Source organism: Ursus americanus, chromosome 12 (assembly GCF_024610735.1).
Source record: "Ursus americanus isolate L20-20 chromosome 12, mUrsAme1.1.p, whole genome shotgun sequence".
Classification (NCBI taxonomy): domain Eukaryota; kingdom Metazoa; phylum Chordata; class Mammalia; order Carnivora; family Ursidae; genus Ursus; species Ursus americanus.
This window is the reverse complement of record NC_142138.1, coordinates 56,344,692-56,366,287: the sequence shown is the minus strand read 5'-3', so window position 1 is coordinate 56,366,287 and position 21,596 is coordinate 56,344,692. Positions and strand designations below refer to the sequence as shown.

Below are 21,596 nucleotides of genomic sequence, written 5' to 3'. Positions count from 1 at the left end.
GACTATGACAGATTATTAACTTAAGTGCATTTGAAGCATGAAAAAAAGGTGCTTTAAGGTTTGTTTTTTTTAATATATTTATAAGACAAACTATGCAACTTAGAAACAAATTTGAAGGTTGGGTGATTAGTTTATGTCTTAACATTTGAGAATTTGCATGGATATAAAGAGCGGGCAATTTCACTGTCTCATTTTCACTGAACTTGAGTTGACTCCTTCATGTTCACCATGGCAACCTCAATGATCAACTCGTACGTGGACTCTGAAGTGTGCTGCCAAAACTTTCCAACCTTAATAATGAATAGGTATGAACTCCATTATATAAGCCTCTCTCAACAAGTCACTGCAAAGCTGATGTAATTCTAGAGTGGTATTGCTTTCTCACTGCGTACCACTGTGAAGGTCTAATCCGAAACTGCAATCTTATGGCCACATTTGTGTTTTTGCCCTGCTAAAACCCTGTTGGTTCCCTTCTTACCCAGACATTGATCAATATAGCTTGCTTTGCATCCTCTCAGCTTAAACAAAGAAAGTAGCCCTGGAAGGCAAATATTGCTGGAGCAGACAACTTTGGTTTAATGCATCTTTTCCTTTAGTGGGAATGCAAGCCTCAGCTGCTCTAATATTTAACCGAAGCAGGTCCCCATTTGCTTCTCTGTTTAATCGCTCTTTTATCTAGGCCAGCTGCTGCTCCTGCTGCTGCCTTAGCCATTTCTAATTGGAAGCAAGTTGCCTCGGTATCCTAATGGCTGAAACCTGCAGGATTGCTACCTGGAACCTGCACCCCAAATTGGCATCAGAAATAGCTTTTTTATACATAGTATTGCAGTGTTTTATCATAAGAGATAAGCTTTTTGCATACAACTTTATTTCAGTCTTGTACCAGTAGGTGTTTTACCAGATTACTTTTACACGAACTGAGGCTTGATCACGGATTTCATAACCAAAAAACGACTTCGGTTTACTTCATATTACTTCAAGCCTTTCCCATAAATTAGTCCTCGTTTTTTAACTTACCAAGAAAATTTTATACTCAAAGGTAGTTATTATTTCTTCCACTTAACTAGTTCGGTCAGTTTAATGATAGTTTAATGATTACTAAAGTGAACTGGAAAACAGTACACGGTTGTGTTTCTGTTAGAGCTCCTGAGAAGACTCGAAATCAGCGCCTCTTTCCAAGTATTAGTTACAGTTTATTTTTTTTCCAAAATATTGCTATAGATCCAAGTGGTGAACATACATTTGTGGAACTTCAAAATCTGATCAGTCCAACTGTCTTTTAATGTTTCACATGAATAGCATGTTAGCCGCGATGACAAGGCACCTTTAAAAGCTATATTGGTTATTACTTTCCTGTGGCCTCTTTTGAGACAGTCTTACTGGACATAGATTTGCTTAGTCTTAACAAAAAGAACTTCAGATAAGAGACAAAGCGAATTGTGCAATCATGTATGCACTGAGAGCCACTTGTATTGGGAAAAACAAATAACAATAGGACTGAATTTTTTGTTTAAACAAATGAATTGTATTAAGTGAATCTAAAGCCTCAGTGAAAAACATTTCTTTTACACGAATATGCACATTGACCCCTGTGCTGGCATTGAAGATGGAGTTCTGCAAAGCCTCCAAGCACCTCAGTAACATCCCTTCTCTGAATTACATCAAACCAGTTGGGACTTGATGAAAGAATGCGAGGTATAAACCCCTTGAGGGCCTGTGAGTCACCATCTAGAAAGGCTCTTGAAAGGGTAAGAACATTTTATAGTTTGATCAATAGGAGTCTGAGAATAGGCTGCAGGGTAAAGACAAGTTGAGGATTAAAAACTTTTGGAAACTTGAAGAATTGAATTACTCTCCTAAGGAAGTTCCCAGGAGAAAAAAAGAGAGACAGAAAGAAAGACTTTTTTTTTTTTTTTTTTTTTTATCAGATCTCAAGCAGTAACCTTTCTGTTGGGTCAGAATTCAGCTAAAATAGATTTGATGGTCATCAGTCCTTGTTAGCTTAGTCTTCATGCAGAGCTGTGACACCCAAAGTGTCTTTTAGGGACCCAAGTACCTGCCGTATAGTATAGTAGTTTTGGGTCCATGTCAAGAGGAGGTCGAGGATGGTGTTGGAGACTTCAAAATTAGAGCAATTTTTCCATAGAATATTTCATTGAAAGAGGCTCTTATTCTATTTTTCTAGGCAGAATGAGCTTTTGCTTTGAAAATGTATGAAGCAGTGTGGGTAGTTGGGTCTTCCTCTCTCTCATCACTGTTATTGTCATATAAGTTAACAAGCTGTTGCATTAATATGGTTATCAGAATTTAGATTCTGTTTGTAAAAGAGGCAGTCAGTTCAACGCCTGGCTGCTAGAGCACGCGCAGAAGTATTAGCTAAAGGAATCTGCATAAGAATTGCTGACCTTGAAACAGGTTCTAAGAGTTCTTTCCAGTCCTTTGGGTTTTGCCCTATTCTTAGAAAATTTATAGAACCCTCCCATGAGTTAGAAGTAAATAAAAGCTGAGACTTTCATGCGCTAGGCCCAGCATGAGAAGATTAGAGTGTGAACTTCTCCAGGCCAAGTCTATGGAGGAAATGGGTGACAGGGTAGAGGGTAGACATGGTAGCCATGAGGATGGGAAGTGGTGGTGAGGAAAACGTAAGCCCTAAGTAGGGACTCGTGACCTTGGAGTTGGGGTTGCAGCACAAAGCCGCTTTTCCATTTTTACCTACTTGGGTTACACTGAAGAGGCTTTGTGTAGAGCAGTTCTTAGTTCATCTAATCGGAATTATGGGGAAAGCTGGTTTGCTTGATGAGACATTAAAGAGAGAAAGCTGGAGCCAACAGGAAGTGGGTAAATGAAAGAGGGAGATTGGGTAAGGTAGCAGCGCAGTCTAGATTGCTTCTGGCTTTGTACTAGTCCCATGCATGCCTCGCCAGGACCTCTCACTCTCTTGTTTCTGTAATAGGTGCTCCCTCCTGCAGGAGCCAGCTAACTTGCACTTGAACCCTATGTAACAAGATAGGAAGAGCCTGTCAGCAAGTGTCTTCTGTTCCTAGATCTTATTTTCTGGGTAAAGAGATGCAGGTGTCTGTCTAGTTAGATGACCACCTGAGATACCATCTCTCCCCAGGAATTTCCTGAGGAGCAACCAGATGACTGTCGTGGAGCATGGTGTGTCCCCTGCTGTCACAGGGGTGATCATAGGTTTTGTAAAAAAAAAATATGAAACATTTAGAGCGTACTATAAAAGACTTACTCATAAGGACATAAAAACACTTCAGTGCAAAGAGTCAGAAAAAAATTAGTTTTTTTTTTAATTGAAATTAAGTTGCATACTCATTTATGAGCACTGAACCCAAAAGACCTGAGGTTTTTCCACTTCAGAGGACATCTAGAAATAGTCCAAGCTTTCCTCAGTCTCCTTGGGTGGAAAACTTTAACTCTTCTCCCATTTGGTGCTTCTTGGCAGTTTACGATTCTTAGCTTAGACTTTCTCCAATGCACCAGGAGGAGAAAAAAAAGTAGTTTAGGGCTATTCTGGAATATAGGTCTTTCTGATCAAACCAGTGAAACAGGTATCACACCTGCTCTGTTAGGAACCTAAGCTCACCTAACCTGGGTTCTAAGTCTGGCCACAGCATCCAGCCAAATGGTACTTTTACAGATCCTCTCCACAAACCAATCCTCTTAGGCAGTCTTTCTTCTGAAACATTGCATATTTCTAAACGAGGAGAGAAAGAAGTGATATAGCTTTCTGTCCAGGAATACTCCTTTGTAGGGGCCAACTTCAGACTCGGCGAAGACGTCTTCAGAGAAGGCGGTCATGTGAAAGTCAGGGTGAAGGGATTTGAAACTGACAGAGGAACGCAGACCTAACTTTTCTCCCAAAAGGTGACTTTTTGGTCACATGTCTTCCGTTTTCATTAATCAGGAGTAGTGCTTTATCAAACAAAACAACCTTCTGTTCCATGCCCCAGGCAGCTTCCTGGGTAAAGCAATCTGTGGCAGCTAGTCAGGTGTTCTGGTCGGAATTTTCCCCTTGAACTCTTGGTCGTGGGGCTTCTTGGATTCTCTTACAGAAACAGCTTACAGAGCTCTCATTTAGGCCTGCACATTCTTTCCTGATGTTTCCTTCAGTTTCTTCTTTTCTCAGATCCTTCTTTACAGGGTCATTTTGGATGGAAAAACTATAGGCTCAAAATGATGAGGTATTTTCCTTCACAGTCTGGAAAAGTGGTAACGTGTATAGGTGCTCCTGGGACTGGGGAAAGGAAGCATCACCCACCAGTTCTCCATGTGCAGTGTGTGCCTTTACTCTGAGGGACCCTTTACCCTTCTGCCACCGTAGTCACCTGCAGATCTCAGGGCCCTTTATAACTGCTCATCATTTTCAAGAACTCAAGTGTAACGAAGAGATTGTTGTTTCTGTTTACAGATGGGGAAACTAAGGATGAAAGGAAAATAAGCATGGGAATCGAATCCTGTCAGTCTTTTATTTCCCTCTTTAAATCAAACTGTATTTCCCCCCAAATCAAAAATAAGAGTTATAGCCACTTAATGAAAAAAAAAATCCTTATGCAGTATTATACAGCATTAAATTCGCAATTGTTATAGTCGGTGAAATACCTTTGTTAACTTAGTGTGTCTAGATTCTTAAAACTAGGTGGGTTGAAAGACAGGTTCCCACCTGGCTTTCTCTCATGCATGTAAATTTAGTGCAAGCCTCTGTTTTAAGGAGCTTTATGTGGTTGGATTGACATTGCTTAATCAACAATTGAAAAAGTTAAGCATAACCTAGAAGTCATTTAGAACTATGAGTCACTTTCCTGACAAGCCAATAAGGCAAGAGAACCTGGGTTGCAAAACAATTACTAGCCCAGCCTGAGGGACCCTGGAAATATATTACAAGTATCAGTTAGGGAAACAAAGCAGCAGTGTTTTACCAAGCTGCAGAGAGCAAGCTAAGGTTGCTAACCAAACAAAATAACTTTACACTGACAATGCCAATTTTTACATTTGTTTCAGAACAAGGGACGCTCAAACCACTGGAGGTAAGACTAACATTTCCATTTTTTTTTTACATATATATATTATAACTTTTGCATTTTGGGTTGTTTGCTAACTTAAGCAGGCTTGAGCTTTTAGAATGTGAAATGTGCCTCTTAAAATGGATAGAAACAGAGCTAGAGTGAGCAACCAAGTACTTGTGAATGAAATGCACAGGTTAAATCAGGAATTTTCAGTCAGTCACCTCCTAAAGATCTTCGGTAGAGGAAAAATGTGAATATTTAAGAATAGGTGTGAAATGGAACCTTTCAGACCCTTAATACTTAGGTAAATTTCAAATATTGTAGCAATGTGTGGCACTGATATGGGGATACTTTCCCCTCGTTTCCTGCAGAATTCCACAAAGCCCTGGAGTTTATAAAACTTAATGCATCTGTATTCATTGGAATGAATATCTTTGATCCTGCTCGTACAGAAGGAAGGTAGCCCTCATCCCAGGGAATTGGTCGACCTGTCCCTGTCATGAAACATTGCATTGCTGCCCAACATTTGCTAATCCTAAGAAGTTCTAACATTGTTCATCTAAGGATGTGGATTCAAATTTCTAGTAGTTTTCTGTTTTGAACACAAACAGGATTTCTGTCATGTCTTATTGATCAAAGCAAGATCTGGTAACATTTCTTTTGGTTTAACACAGTCTAAGGTCTAATGGCTTAGAACTGTGTGATCCCTGTCACCTCTCAGAATAAGCTATTTTTAAAAATACGAAAGAATGAAAAATATGACAGGTTTTAGACCATTGCCTTGGCTTTTAACCAAGAGTAGCAAATTTCTCAGCTGACCTCCAAAAATAATACCACAGAGAAAATGAAAATATAAAATGCATGTGATTAGTTATATGAACCAAAAGTATAGTAGCTTGAGAATTTCAGAGTAAAAGAATGACAAAAAAATTCTATACAAAATTATTTTAACAGATAATAATTACGTATCATTAAGAGTGGTGTAATATTTTTTAATAGGCTGGCATTTATATAGTTGGTAAAAACAATGAAAAGTACAGTAAGACATCAGATAAGAAGTGAGTGTTTCTGCTTCTCTTTTGCATAAGCACAGAATTTGCACATAGGGTTTCAAGAATGATGGGAGGATGCTCGTATGCACGTCTTCAGTTTATCAGTTAATTATGTCTTAAAGGCTAGAATCTAGCTCAAGGAATATTTTTAAAATAGTTCATGCAAGTTCTTCTAGGGCTCAAATAAATTAATGTGAAATTCCTTTCAGTGTTTAGTTGACAGGTAAGGTTTTTCATGAGGACTGTAGGTGCTGCCTGTGAAGATCTTGGAAAGCAGCTTGCCTTCTTATAGTCTCATGTTATCCTTAGGTTATCGAGACAGAGTTCCTCTTAGAGCTCGGAACTTTGTTACTTTACCAAAAAAAATTTTTTTTTTTCGCAAAGAAGGTGATTTCACTTGATTTTATTAAGTGATACGAAGTGAGTATATTTACAGATGAGTGCTAATAAGAAGTGGTTAATCATTTTCAAATGATACTAAATAATTCTCTCCAGGCATTTTATTCTCTTAAAAAAGTACATGGAAGCCTATTATGAAATGAATTAATTTTCACATTGACTTTTTTTTTTTAATGCAGTGGCAGTGGTTTAGTGACTTGCTTCACTTTTGAATACAATAAGTGCAATTTTTATTTAATGTGTGATTCTGCCAATAATCTTTATTTTGGATGCATAATTATAGTCACTGGCCAACCTAGTTGGAAATCTTAGCTTGGGTTAGGGAGAAGTGTAGCAAAAGAACATTAAGAAGCATCTGTGTTCTGTGAACTGCATTTCTCCCCCTCTCCTGAAGATCTTCTTTCTCTCCACATACCAGTGTGCAGTCCTATTCTGTTCCCCTTTCAATAGCTATCTTTGTGACTTTTTTATTTTTAATTTTACACTTCATTCTCAAGGTAGGTCAGTTTCAATAGCCACAATATCTATAGGCCTTCATGACAACCCCTGGGATGTTCATTCCACGCCCCATTCTGGAGTGGACCTTCAGGAGCTACCTCTAGCTCTAGGAATTAAGATTATCATTATGTACCCATTTAACGTATAGGTACACTAAATCCATTCCTTAAAGGTTTTTCTACCTGTAAAACAGAGAGGAACCAAAGACAGTTCCATAGCAACTGAATCTTTGCTTATTTTGTTGGTAAAATCAACAGAGAATGAAGTTTCCCCCAAGAGGCAAAGAAGAGACTCTTCGGTGATAAAAGTAGTTCTTTTAGAGAAAGACAAGGTAATAGGTAATGAAGCAAGGAATAACTCAAATGCTTCTAAAATTAGGTTGGTTGGTTGTCCCCTCCCCTGCCCCATCTGGGTTGATCAAAAAAAATTGAGAAGGTTCTGAAGATCAGTTCTCCTGATCTCATGGAGCTGTACCTGACAGCTCCCAGGGACTGTGCCTTCCTGTTTTCTCTCCTCTCCCTGCTGGGGACAAAAGCTCTGTCCCAGTCTTTTAAGAATACAGGTGGGGGAGGGGACTGTGTTGGATGAAATATGATAGAATGACAGTTGAAATTAGCATTTTCATATTGTTTAAATATGCCCTGCTAAACATTTCTAAAATTTCTTATAATGTAAAATACTTTTTTTAGGTGCTTTTGAAGTGTAATGCATCTCCAGAGGCATTTGGTCTAAGTAGCTGAAAAATATTTTTTTTCAGTGCAACAAATCATAATTCCACTGCCCACTCTTCCTGCAGAAAAGTTTGTTTTCAGAGTCACTGAGTTTTAGGGGGAAAAATCTAAAACATAAGCAATAAGGCAACAACTTAGAAAAATCTTTTGTAATTCGTGTGCATTTAAACAGTCAAAATACCATGAAGTTAATAGTTGTAGTAGTAATAATAATAATAATAATAATAATAAGCTGTCACTTAGTAATCCTTACTGCATGGCATGATCTGTTCCAGTCATTTCACATGATTCATTTAATTCTCACCACAAATGCTGTGAAGTTGTACTATTATTATCCCCATTTTATAGGCGAGAAAACTGAGGTACAGAGATGTTAACTAACTTGTTCACAATCAAATAGCAGGTGCCAAGTGACACGGTCTGAGTTTGAACTCTGGCAGTCTGATTCTAGAACCCACATTCTTAATAATTATACCATGTTCTCTCTTTTTTTCATACAGTGCGATACTAGTTTCAGGTGTGCAATATAGTGACAAGTGTACTCTTTAATCTCCATTGCCTATTTCACTCACCCCCACCCTCCCCCTCCTCTGGAAACCACCAGTTTGTTCTCTGTATTTAAGAGTCTGTTTTTTGTTTTTCTCTTTTTTTTCTTCATTTTTGTTTTTTAAATTCCACATATGAGTGAAATCATATGGTATTTGTCTTTCTGTGACTTTTTTCACTTAGTATTGTACCCTCTAGATCCATCCGTGTTGTTGCAAATTGTTCTCTCTTTTAATCCTAACTTCACGGTAATAGAGCGTTGGTCTTGAACTCAAGGGCTCTTTTTCACATCTCAAGTCTGTAATTTTTAAATGGTACTAGCACAGGGAATTCCAGGAATAGTACCCAAAGGTTGAATTCCTTTCTGGCCACTAAGCATTTTGACAGTAGAAGGTAGAAGAGCATAGAAAGACCGCTTCTACTGTACAAAGGTGAAGGGATATGCAGGAAGTAAAGAGCAACCTGATATCCATCATTATATATTTTCCTGTTGAAAATATTGTCCATTGTGTTCATTGTCCTTCATAGAGAGAGCTCTAAAGAATGTTATAACATTTCAGATAGAAAAGAGATTTTCTCTGAAAAGCAGCTTTCTTCCAAATTATCAGCTATGAATCTTTGACTCTCATGCTTCCCCTTTTTGTACCTTGGCTACCAAGAAGCCCAGAGTGACATTCTCTTCTCACTTGTAACGACTTTCTTTATACTAGTTTTTCCAGTACAGCTATCCATCTTAACACAGGTGCAACACTGATTGTAATGGTCATATTCAGTTTTTACAAATCCATTTTGAGAGTAGTTGGGTAAAAAACAAAAGTTGTTTCAATCTCTCCAGTTTGCTTTCACCTTGAGAATCCTGAACGTCCGCTTGATGGGCTTCGAGGCCATTAAGAAGGCTGTAAGACCCTATCTCACCCATTTAACTTGTGAATGAAAACAGCAGGAAGAACACTAGGAAAACTCCATGGCTAATGTGTGCTTAGCAAAGCCACATGTGCTCTGAATGAAACCAAGTCTCCTCCACACATAGGCGCAAACCCCAACGCACATAGGGAGAAAATTGCTTTTGTGAAAATCTAAATTATATGGTAGTTATAAACTCAGCATTTCATCCAGTTGTATAATAAAAAGTGATAATCAGGCCCTTATTAATTAGTGAGATTACTATAGTTATTAGGTGGAAATGAATTTAATTCCATGTGAAATTGAACACATAACCATGCATTTTCAAACATTTAAAATTTATTTTGTTTTGCATCTTATTTATAATTTTTGTAATGCACGGTTTTTCTTATGGCTTTCTTTTCTGTGATAAGAATTCACTTTCGTGGTTCACAAGCTGCATGCTTGTTTTGTTTCTTTAAGTACTGAGATACAAGCGGCCATAATTAAAACAGCATTCTCAGTGAAGCGTGTGTTAGAGCTTCAGATCTCTGTTTTGAGGTTCTCCAGTCTCTGGCCTGTCAGGCTTCAGAAATAGCTGACTTGGACTTTTGGAGATTACATGTCTTCGCTGGGAGCATTTTCCAACCAAGAATAGCTACTTGGGCTTTGTTCTCATAATTCCTGTAGTCATTACAACTTCCCAAAAAAATTTTTTTGAGTCCTCATACCCAGAGATGGCAAATGAAAAGATGTTTCTTTTCTATGACGTAACATCAACAACGTCAAATAGAGATGTTCAAGTGGAAGACTTGTTAGAGAAGCAAAACGGTTAAAGTATAAAAACTGTAGAACCCCATGTTTTGATCAAATTTAGTCATACTTTTAAATGGAGAAAGTAAAACATCAACTGGCCTTCCAAAATACCGTGTACTAATACAACTTAATAATGTGAAATCTTTGTTTTGCTTTGTTTTACTTTTCTGCGCAGAAACGGACCAATGGACTCCGGAGAAGCCCCAGACAGGTGGATCCAGGTGCGCTTCTGATTACATGTGTACAATCGTAACTTCAGTTAAGCGGTTATGAAAGTATATGGGATTTGCTGTAGGAATCAGACAGATTGTTGGCCTTTGTTCCTGGCAGTTGGTATGTAATGTGTGACCAGGAGGCGCCAGTCTAACGTGTAAATCATTCACCTGACGGTGCTTCCTGGGACAGGCTCACAGGATGAGTAACCGCCCATACCACACTCTTTCAAGAACCATCCACGGAGCTGTTATGTTCTTATTGAACAGCCTCAGGCTCCTGGGTTAATGCTAACACAGCCAATGCCCTCCACCTTCTCCCTCCCAAACATGGAAAGAAAATCAACCAATAAGCGGGCACTTAAAAATTAACTTTTCTAAGGGGTGCAGGGAGCTCATGAACTAGACAGTCTTGGTACCCAAAAGTATTTGGGGAAATACTTTTCTTTGCCGTTTATCTGTACTCTCTTATAATGGAAGAATGAATTTAAGGACTTTGTGAACGAGTATCCTCCTTGGGGACCAATTACTGGTCTGCAGAGAGCATTCAGTCTTTTTCTATTTAACATCGTGAGGTTTGCCCTGTCATTATTTTAGAATAATTTTTTTTCATCCATTAAGCAACGCCTTCCTCAGCTTAATTACCAAAGATCTGTTATGTATATGGTCATATTATGGCGGGTAAAGGGTACTCATAGCTGAAGGATTCAAAATATATGAACTTGATAATAAATCAGGTGGGACATGAAGTAACCCTGCTGGAAAATAATCTGGATCACGTGTTTTGTTTTCTCATCATAAACAGTGTTCACCTAGTTGTAAATTTTAGCTTTCAAAGCATTATAGCTTTTAACTGAAACCACACCCATGGTAGCCATGCCAGTTCATGAGCTGTTTGAAAAGATTTATAGGAGCTTTGTTGCCTCTGGCTAGAAAGTGCCTCACTTATGTCCTGAGATCAGTTTAAATCTTCTAGCTACAGAACAAAATTGAGGCCATTAAAAAAATAGGGGTTCTGGTTTACTTTAATAGTTCAAACTTTCCCAACACAATACCCTTTGCAGAGGTTTCTGCAATACTATTTAGAAGTGACTTCTTCTGTTCTATTTAGTAGGACTGTGTGACTGTCAGCATAGTTTTTTTCTTATTTTGTGTGAGTTGTAGTTTTTTATTTCAGAAAATGATCTAACCTTTACAAATGTTATTTTAAAAATATTTTTCTCTTTCTTCTATGGGCATTTTTATTTAATCCATTTTCTTCCAGGGAAATGAATTTCTATAGTGTGTCAGTAGGAACACATTTGAAAATTAACAATTTACTCTATAGCCAGAATTTTTAGGAGCCCTTAGATTATTTAAAGAGAGGTATAGTGAATTCATAGATTGTAAGTATAACAAAGTTGACCAGTAATATGATAGTTTACCCTCAAGTTGATGGCTCTCTATAGGTACCACCGTTCTGGTATTCCTAACTGTCCAAAGACTTTAGAACTTCATGAAGAATCAACTTACAAATACAAAAGAAGAGGTCCTATATGTTATGTTTGTAAGAGAAAAACGCGCGCGCGCGCGCGCACACACACACACACACACACACACATTGTATATCATGTAGTTTCCCATTAGGTATGGTAATTATGTATGAGCATTTTCTCAGTTCTCCACATTTTGGGGGGAAAAAAAACCCAAAAAGCAAAAAGAAATAGTTCATGATCTTGCCTGTTACAGATGCTAACATGATAACTGTTTCTTCCTGTCGGTGTCTTTTGATGTAGGCTTGAATCACGTGTTTAGAGTTGGTTGTCTTTTGCATCTTTGCTTCTTTCAGTTGCAAAGCTTTTTTTTTTTTTTTTAAATATCCAAAGTTAACCCTTGCTTGACCACTGACCTCTGCTGAGCTGGTCCTGTTGTAACTATCACTTAGCATACTTTCACCGTTTTTGCACTCATTCCAAGGTGTATAAGAAATCAGCAAAATTGAGGCTTCCTTAGCAAGGACAAACTGCTTCCAAGGGGCATTATTTGCTGTTAGTGCTTTTACCGTGGAAATTCCTTTGATCTTTTCTAGCAAATTTAGTTGACCTCTCCAAGTGCTAATATACACTGACTGCTTTCCAGGGTCTTACTTAGGGTGGCTTGTAGAAAAAAACTGATTAACTGGAAACCTTTTTTGGAAAGGAACTTAATGCATAGTTTTATGGGTAGTAGGTGCTTGTTAAATGAATAAGTACTTGTTAAATGAATTAATGAATAGCCGAATGCTTTTTCTGCACGCGTTGACTCTCTTGCTTTTTTCAATTCCTCCTCCTGACAAAGTGGATGGATGTTGGAGCACTGAGTAATCTAGCGGTGAGGAAGAAGCATGGCTCTGGGGTACATTGCCTGGGCTGGGGACCCAGCTTCAGCGCTCACTTGCTGTTGACCTATGGCAATTTCTTTCTCTCTCTCTCTGCTGTAGTTTCCTCATTAAGAGGGCACTGATACTGGCACCTACCTTACAAAGTTGTTGTGAGCATTACATGAGTTAATAGGTATAAAGCACTTACAACAGCACCAGGTATGCAGTAAATGTGAAGGGGTGGCATTATTATAATTACTACTTTATGATAGAGCATGGAACGTAATATGGGACAGTTAGTCATGTGTAGAAGAATCAATAATATTTGCCAGTTATTTCTTTGCAAACAGACCCAGAATTTTGTGTTGATTTTCCATTGAAGCTAGAAGTTTCATAATTATAGTTGTTTTCGATCTGCAGTTGTTCCCTGCTTCTGTGATGGATTTCCATGATACTTTGTGTATCTTTAAGAAGAGAAGCAATCAAAATTGGTAGTTGAGAGCGTTTTGGTGAAGGGAGGGTAGTGTTTGTGATTACATTAAAGAAACAAAAGAAAGGAAAACCTCCCAAATTGAAAACATATATCGTGGGGTTCTATTCAAGAAAAATGTGAGCTATAGGTTTGCACCATGTCAGGTTAGCATATTTTAAACATTCACTCTTGGGGTGCCTGGGTGGCTCAGTCAGTTAAGCATCCAGCTCTTGACCTCAGCTCAGGTCTTAGTCTCAGGGTCATGAGTTCAAGCGCCAGGCTGGGTGTGGAACCTATTTGAAAAAAACAAAAACAAAAAACATTCACCCTTAATTAATACTTTTGGTTAATCTTTATAGAAAATATTTACAAATGGCTTTGCAGTTTTTTTCTTCTATTGTGTGCTAAGAAATTTATCAATTTATGATCTTGACTGCTTTTATAAATATAGTAATGTGTTAGTTGCAAATTCTGGTAGCTCGTTTGGATATCTTAAATATAGCAGGGTATTTTCATCAGTTTGTACTTTTCCTCCTAAGACAGATGTTGGTTTCAGGAAAATAACACTTGTAAGAGACAGATCAATTATTTCAGGAACACGGAGGTGCTAGGCCTTTTTCAAGAACATGAGATCATAAATCTCAAAATCTGAGCACTGGTGTAATATTTATCACCTAAAGTGGCACTCAAGGTCAACGTTACCAATTAAATTTTAATACTGAGCTTTAAAAATTTCCTTCTACGTATAAAATATATAAGATTTATTTTAGTTTGCATGTGGCAAATCTGTGTACCAGGACATGTGTCCTTTGATCAAGCCCATGGTTTTTTTTGTCTTAAATTTGTGCAATTCATAGCATCTTGTATACATCCACAGTCACTAACTTTTAAAAAATTCAGGCCGTTGTTCTGTGTTGTGCTGCCTGAAGATTAGATGGAGTAGATGGCAAATACTTCGGCAGCTCATTTTCTTTCGGATCTTAAGTTACCCATGTGATTCGTGATAACCTTGAATAGTAAATGAACAGATAATAGTTAAATGATAAAAGAGTTCTTTCTGAGAGCTCTTGCTTTTCATATGCTTATTGTAACTTTTGATTACACAGAGAAACATGTGGCTTGGAAACATTGTCTTATTCACTGAGGAGATGTCCTACAGTTCCTTAGCAGAGACACCTTCAAAGATGGTCACTTTCTCTTTCAGGTGGATAGGATTGATATGTAATGCCACTCCAATTCTTGTATGAAGAAAGGAATTCAAGAACTCTTTCTTTCATTACCAGCTTTGTATACCACAATAGGCACCAGCAATATCATTAATTATAAAACATGGCTCCTTTTCATAAGGAATTTATATTCTGCCTGAGGAAGGAATAGATACAGGCACAAAGTCTTAATTGCATAAGTGCATGTATATGGGTGTATATATGAAAATATTTTAATTTTACATTACTGTTTTATATACTGACTCACTATGCTATGGCATAGTGTCATAAACAGCGAATAGTCTGATAAACATATAAAAAAATCTAATTATGTAGTATGTGCAAAAAAGCAAATGGAATTGGAAGAGAGAAGCACATGTGGGCTCATACTGCTTTTAGTCTGGGTTGTCTATGTTTTTATTTATGTAAATAGCAATTTTGTTATGCCAGTTTATTGTATTGAATCACAATTTAATACAGTCTTTCTTACTGTTTTAATTTCAAACAATTGTTGAACTCATTCCAAATCTGAACAGGATGGTTGATTTCTTTTAGCTTTGCTTCTAAACATGTCAGTTTGCTCAGTAGAGAAATTTTGTATTTTTAGTTTCCAAATACAAAACATTGATGAGAAAAATAGCAGCCCAGGATTTTAAAAATCACTGATCTAAAAATACATTTTCCCTTTTTTATGGGGGAGACTATATTCTTGAAGGCTTTAGTGAGTGAGTTTTTGTCTAAAATAAGTAATAAAGTATCCATAGATTATGATATTTCCATATTAATCAGTCAGACCTACTTCTGTATTTTCTGTCACCCGTAAAACTAATTTCTCATCAAATATAAATAATCTAAATATTGGGAGCATAGTTGTAAATGTGTAAAAATGTATGTCACATTGAAAGAATGAACTTGAAAAAATTGGGACAATAGAGCCCAGTGATTAAGATTCATTGCACAGAAATGACAAATCCAAGCTGAGAATGAGTGCCGGGAGCCTGCTCTGGTTTTTAAAATAGTTGATTTGTTCTCGAGCTTCTATTAAATTATAGACAATAAGACTAGTTTTGCACTAAGGCAATCGATTCCCTTGTAGTTATTTTCAGGACTACTACCTTTCTCATTCCCTTTGCATTGATGACAGATTTCTGAAATGTACATCCTAGTCCCACACTCACATCTTTTTCTGGTTTGGGGAGGATTTATTTTTTCCTTTAGAGTCTCATGGCAGGCTCACAAAGGGTCACTACTGTCGCCTGGCAGGTTTGTCCACACCTTGCTTAGCCAGTGTTTTCCACCTGCTCAGTTACCTCCAGCAGAGGAACCAGGGCGAGGCAAATATTTGAAGACCTACACAGGGATGCTTTTGGTGGGAAACACGGTATCAATAATGCGATTATTGAAATAAAACACTGGGAATATTATATATAGAACTTACCTCTGGGTCATTTATGCACTGCTAACTGGTAATTTTCTGTTATTATAGTAATCGTGTCTTCAGAAAATATTAAATATTTAGAAATATATTCTAAAAAGGAGGTGTCAAACCTGGTGAGCTGCTTTTAACATTTGTCACTGAATAAAGCACTCCTTACTTGGAAAGTCAAGTACAACCTGGGCTTCCTTTGCTATATCTATGGTCCTGGTAGTCAAATATTACATTTCAGAAGAAAAAGAATGTGCTATATAAGGCTAAGTACACAAAAAAACTTCAAAAATTTCTTGTAGGTCAGTGTCCTCTGGCAACCAAGTAAACTTGTTCCAGAGCTTTGGTCTGAAGTAAGGCAAATGAAAGGAACCAGTGGAGTCAAAACTATTGGCTTCAAATTGTATATAGTAGTTCTATTTATAAATAGGGAGAATGATTCACAAGTTAATTAGAATATTAGAGGTCAGTTTGTGGAATTTCTTTTTTTTTTTTTTTTTTTTGAAAGATTTTATTTATTCATTCGACAGAGATAGAGACAGCCAGCGAGAAAGGGAACACAAGCAGGGGGAGTGGGAGAGGAAGAAGCAGGCTCATAGCGGAAGAGCCTGACGTGGGGCTCGATCCCATAACGCCGGGATCATGCCCTGAGCTGAAGGCAGACGCTCAACCGCTGTGCCACCCAGGCGGCCCAGTTTGTGGAATTTATATCAAAATGACTCATATTGGCAATTATATCTTTCAGTATATTTGAGTCAAGTTGACTTTTAAAATTTTAATTTGAAAGGAAGAGCTTAAGTTAGTTACTTTGTTTCCTACAGAGAACTTTTTTGAGACTCATTCTTTTGTACATAGAAATTAGAAATATATGGAAGCTTACCCATCTTCGAGAAACTTGGAATTTTGTTGGAGAGAAAAGACATACAAAAATAACCTGTCTGCCAACAGTAATACTGTGTGGTATATGATGAACCACCAAAATACGCGGTGTAGGTTATAAATGGTATAGTTGACTCACCGGGCAAGTGCGGAAGAATTCATGTGGACTCAGGGACACAGGACAAGGAGAGAAAATACCTGACAAGCACATCAGTGAAAGTAAATTTACATTGAACTGTAGATGTTTCAAGTTGCCAGTCTGTTACTAGGTTTGGGTCAGTTCAGTTCATCAGCACCCAGTGTGCTTTTGTTTGTCAAGTGACATAAACCCGTTTCAAACTAGGAAAGCAAGTAAAAAGGGGGAAAAAAACAAAACAAAAGATGATTTCCATATGAAATTTCTTTTCTATAAGAAAGAAGGGCTATCCGGGTGCCTGGGTGGCTCAGTCAGTTAAGCATCTGCCTTCAGCTCAGGTCATGATCTCAGGGTCCTGGGATCAAGCCCAGTGTCGGGCTCCCCTGCTCAGCAGGGAGCTTCTGTCTCTGCCTGCCACTGCCCCTGCTTGTCTCTGTCTTTCTCTGATAAATAAATAAATAAATAAATAAATAAATAAATAAATAAATAAATCTTTAAAAAAAAGAAAGAAGGGCTATGTTTCCGAAGAACGGGGGAGGGGAAAGGAGCTTAGTTTGAGCAGCCTTCATGTACAGGCATCCCTCGTTTCATTGCACTTTGCTTTATTGCTCTTCCCAGACACTGTGTTTTTCACAAGTTGAAGGTTCGTGGCAACCCTGTGTTGAGCAAGTCTATCAGCACCATTTTTCCAACAGCATTTGCTCACTTCGTGTCTCTGGGACACATTTTGGTAATTCTTGCAATATGTAAAAATTTTTCATTATTTTATTTGTGGTGGTGATCTGTGATCACTATAATCACTATATAATCACTGTGGTTATACTTGTTTTGGGGTGCCACAAACCACGCTTATAGAAGACAGCACACTTAATTGATAAATGTGTCTGTTTCTGTGTGCTCCACTGACCAGTTGTTTCCCCATCTCTCTCCCTCTCCCTGGGCCTCCTTTCTCCCTGAGACACAACAGTATTGAAATTAGGCCAACTAATAACCCTATGACGGCCCCTAAGTGTTCCAAGTGAAAAGAACAGTTGCACATCTCTCACTTTAAATCAAAAGCTAGAACTGATTAAGCTTAGAGAGGAAGGCATGTCAAGAGCCCAGATAGACCAAAAGGGAGGCCTCTTGCAGTAGTTAGACAATTTGTGAATGCAAAGGAAATGTGCTTGAAGGAAATTAAAAGTGCTACTCCAGTGAACCCCTGAATGATTTAAAAAAAAAAAAAAAGTGAAACAGCCTTATTGCTGATATGGAGAAGTTTTAGTGATCTAGATAGATGATCAAACCAGCCGTGGTGTTCCCTAATCCAGAACAAGGCCCTAACTCTTCAATTCTCTGAAACTCAGGAGAGGTGAGTAAGCTGTGGAAGAAAAGTTGGAAGCCAGCAGAAGTTAGTTCATGAGTTTTAAGAAAACAAGTCCTTTCCATAACATCGAAGTGCAAGGTGAAGTAGCAAGGTCTGGTGTAGAAGCTGCAGTGAATTATCCAGAAGATCTAGCTAAGCTAATTAATGTAGTTGGATTTTCAATGTAGATGAAATAGTCCTCTATTGGAAGAAGATGCCATCTAGGAATTTCATAGCTAGAGAGGAAAAGTCTGTGCCTGGCTTCAAAGCTTCAAAGGACAGGCTGACTTGTGTGTTAGGAGTGAAGGCTGCTGGTAACCTTAAAAGGAAACCAGTGCTCATCTGCCATTCCAAAAATCCTAGGGCCCTTGAGAGTTAGGCTAAGTCTACTCTGTGCTCTATTAGAACAGCAAAGCCTGGATGACAGCATATCTGTTTTACAACATGGTTTACTGAATATTTTAAGCCCACTGTTGAGACCTGCTCAGAAAAAAGTATTCCTCTCATAATATTACTGCTTATTGACAATGCACCTGGTCACCCAGGAGCTCCAATGGAGAAGTGCAACAAGATTAATGTTGTTTTCATGCCTGCTAACACAACATCCACTCTGCAGCTCATAGACCAAAGAGTCATTTTGACTTTTAAGCCTTATTATTTAAGAAGTACACAGATAGTGATAATGATTCCTCTGAAGGATCTGGGAAAAGTAAATTGAAAACCTTCTGGAAAGGAATCACCATTCTAGATGCTGTTAAGAATATTCACGATTTGTGGGAAGAGGTCAAAATGTCAACATTAACAGGTGTTTGGAAGAAGTCGAATGCAGCCCTCATGGTTGACTTTGAGGGGTTCCAGACTTCAGTGGAGGAAGGAGCTGTAGATATGGTGGAAATAGCAAGAGAGCTAGAATTAGAAGTGGAGCCTGAAGATGGGACTGATTTGCTGCAATTTCATGATAAGACAAGAATAGATGAAGAGTTGCTTCTTAAGGAAAGTGGTTTCTTGAGATGGAATCTACTCCTGGCGAAGATTACTAGAAGATTGTTGAAATGATAACAAAGAATTTAGACTATCGCATCAAGTTAGTTGATAAAACAGTAGAAGGGTTTGAGATTGACTCAAATTTTGAAAGAAGTTCTGCTGTAGGTAAAATGCTATCAAACAGCATCACTCGCTACAGAGAAATTGTTTGTGAAAGGAGGAGTCAATTGATGTGGCCAACTTCATTGTCTTAGTAGAAAAAAATCCCACAGGCTCTCTACCCTTTAGCAGCGACCATCCTGATTGGTCAGCAGCCATCAACATGGAGGAAAGACCCTCCACCAGCAGAAAGATTATGATTTGCTGAGAACTCAGATGGTGGTTAGCATTTTTTAGCAATAAAATATTTTAAAATTAAGGTATATAGATTTGTGTAGATGTAATGCTATTGCACATTGCTTACTAGACTACATTATAGTATAAACATAACATATGCACTGAGAAACCGGAAATTCATTAAACTACATTGTGATATTTGCTTTATTGTGGTGCTCTGGAACTGAACCTGCAGTATCTCTGAGGTGTGTCGGTACATCTGTTACTGTGGACAGTGAGTTTCAGACACTTTCCTCCATGGGCGTACCATGGCTGGGTTTTCCACTTCTACTTTGTCCTTTTTCCATTTGTACGCTCTTCTGATCGTTTTTCTTGAATCAACAGAGATAAATCTGGAGAAATGTACCTGAAACGGGAAGTGGGCAGTCCCAAAACAGTCCCTGCTGATAGCTTTAACTTGTTAGGGACACCAAGAAGACAAGCTTTCTTGCTTCCCAACAGCATCTTTTTTTTTTTTTTTTAAAGATTTTATTTATTTATTCGACAGGATAGAGACAGCCAGCGAGAGAGGGAACACAAGCAGGGGGAGAGGAGCCTGATGTGGGGCTCGATCCCACAACGCCGGGATCATGCCCTGAGCCGAAGGCAGACACCTAACCGCTGTGCCACTCAGGCGCCCCCCCCCCCCCACCAGCATCTTGTACCCATGTCACTGTACCCAAAATATACACTTGATATTCTCCTTTGGATGCAGGCACTATGTTTTCTTGCAATCTTTAATGAGTACCTAAGGCATGCCGAATATTTCTCTCATTTTATTTAACCCTCACAAGATCCTGTGAGGTCAGGATGAGCCCCATTCCATATTTCATGCTCAGGTGAGACTAGAAGGAGGTAGTTCTTTGTCCCACCATTATCTACTCACAGATTAGCGTAGATTGGTTCATCAGATTAAGAGAACCCAGGAAATGGGACCTAACACAGCATGTTTCATGGAGGCCCATGGGACGAAAGGTGCCGGCTCTCCATGGGAAGGATCAGGGTGAAAGTGGTGGAGAGCCAGAGAGTGTAGCCCTTGAGGCATTAAGTTAGCCACAGCCTGCCTCTGTGGCAATAAAAGAGTGATGAGGAAAGAAAGGGAGGGAAGAATCTTCCTACTTCCGTCTGTCTTAGGTATTTTCACTCCCATCACAGTTTTTAGTCATTGGAGTCAGCCCCGTGTAGGGGCTTAGACGGAGAGCCCTGCAGTGGGCTTGTATCTGCTCCTCTGCTTACTAGTTGCACAGTCTTAGGCAAGTCAGCCTGTTTCATCCTCTCTACAGTGGGGCCGACAGCAGCAGACCTCCTCTTGTCATGGTGAGGTGATATTAGATAATGGATAAGGCATTCATTAATGAGATGTAGCACACCTCTGTAAATGATGGCAGTGGTGATGGTTATTACTAATACTGACGCACCCCTGCGTTCAGTTCCATTGCTATCTAACAAGTTGCCATAAATTTAAGCAGCTTAAAACAGTACATATTTATTACCTCGGGGTTTCTGTGGGTCAGAAATCTGGGCATGAGTTAGCTGGGTCCTCTGCTTCATGGTTTCTGGTAAGGCCTCACTCAGGATGTTAGAGCTGTGTCTCATCTGAAGGATCAGATGGGAAAGATCCCCTCCCCAGCTTGCTTGCATACTTGTTGGCAGGATTCTATTCCCTTTTGGCTATTGAATTAGGTCCTCAATTTCCTAGGTTGCTGTTGGCCAGAGGCTGTCCTCAGTTCTTAGCTACATGGCCCTCCCCATCATGGCTGTTTGCTTCCTCAAAGTATGCAAGCCAACAAGGCGATAGTCTCCTAGAAAGATGGAAATTCAAATCTCTTATAACACCAATCATGGAAATAATGCCCATCCCCTTTTTATTGGCTAGAGGCAAGTCACACGTCTTGCCCGCATTCGGAGGAGGGAATTAACAAGTGTGTGAATTCCAGGAGGTATTATTGGGGTTCAGTAGGGATGGCTGGGTTCCATCTTAGAGTCTGTCTGCCACAACCTCTGAGATACTGCCGTTTTTCAGTGGAGGCAGCCTCAGCTCTGAGAGGTTTAAGTAATTTACCCAAGGTCACACAGCACCTGGCTGGTACTAGGACTTAATTGCACTGTTTGGCTCCAGAGACCTCACTCTTGTAGAGATCTTCTGTGTCCCCTACTTATGCCAACTTTTGCACAGAGGAGAGCTTATTTCCTGGAGTTCAGCTGTATATAGTACAGTGCAAAATTAGCAGTGTGATCGGGTCTGTTTTGCAGAGTTCATTAGTGACTGCTGTTACAAAGCA

The 21,596-nt window shown here is 38.8% G+C and overlaps 1 protein-coding gene across 2 annotated transcripts in view; it reads left to right on the top strand.

The window, feature by feature from the left end:
* VAV3 (vav guanine nucleotide exchange factor 3) overlaps positions 1-21,596 on the top strand; it is a 340,350-nt gene that overhangs the window by 222,594 nt on the left and 96,160 nt on the right. For both annotated transcript variants that reach the window (XM_087866143.1, XM_045801631.2), the window contains exons 18-19: positions 5,014-5,039; positions 10,118-10,163. In XM_087866143.1, the coding sequence (XP_087722269.1) occupies positions 5,014-5,039; positions 10,118-10,163 (72 nt within the window). The remainder of the gene's footprint in view (positions 1-5,013; positions 5,040-10,117; positions 10,164-21,596) is intronic.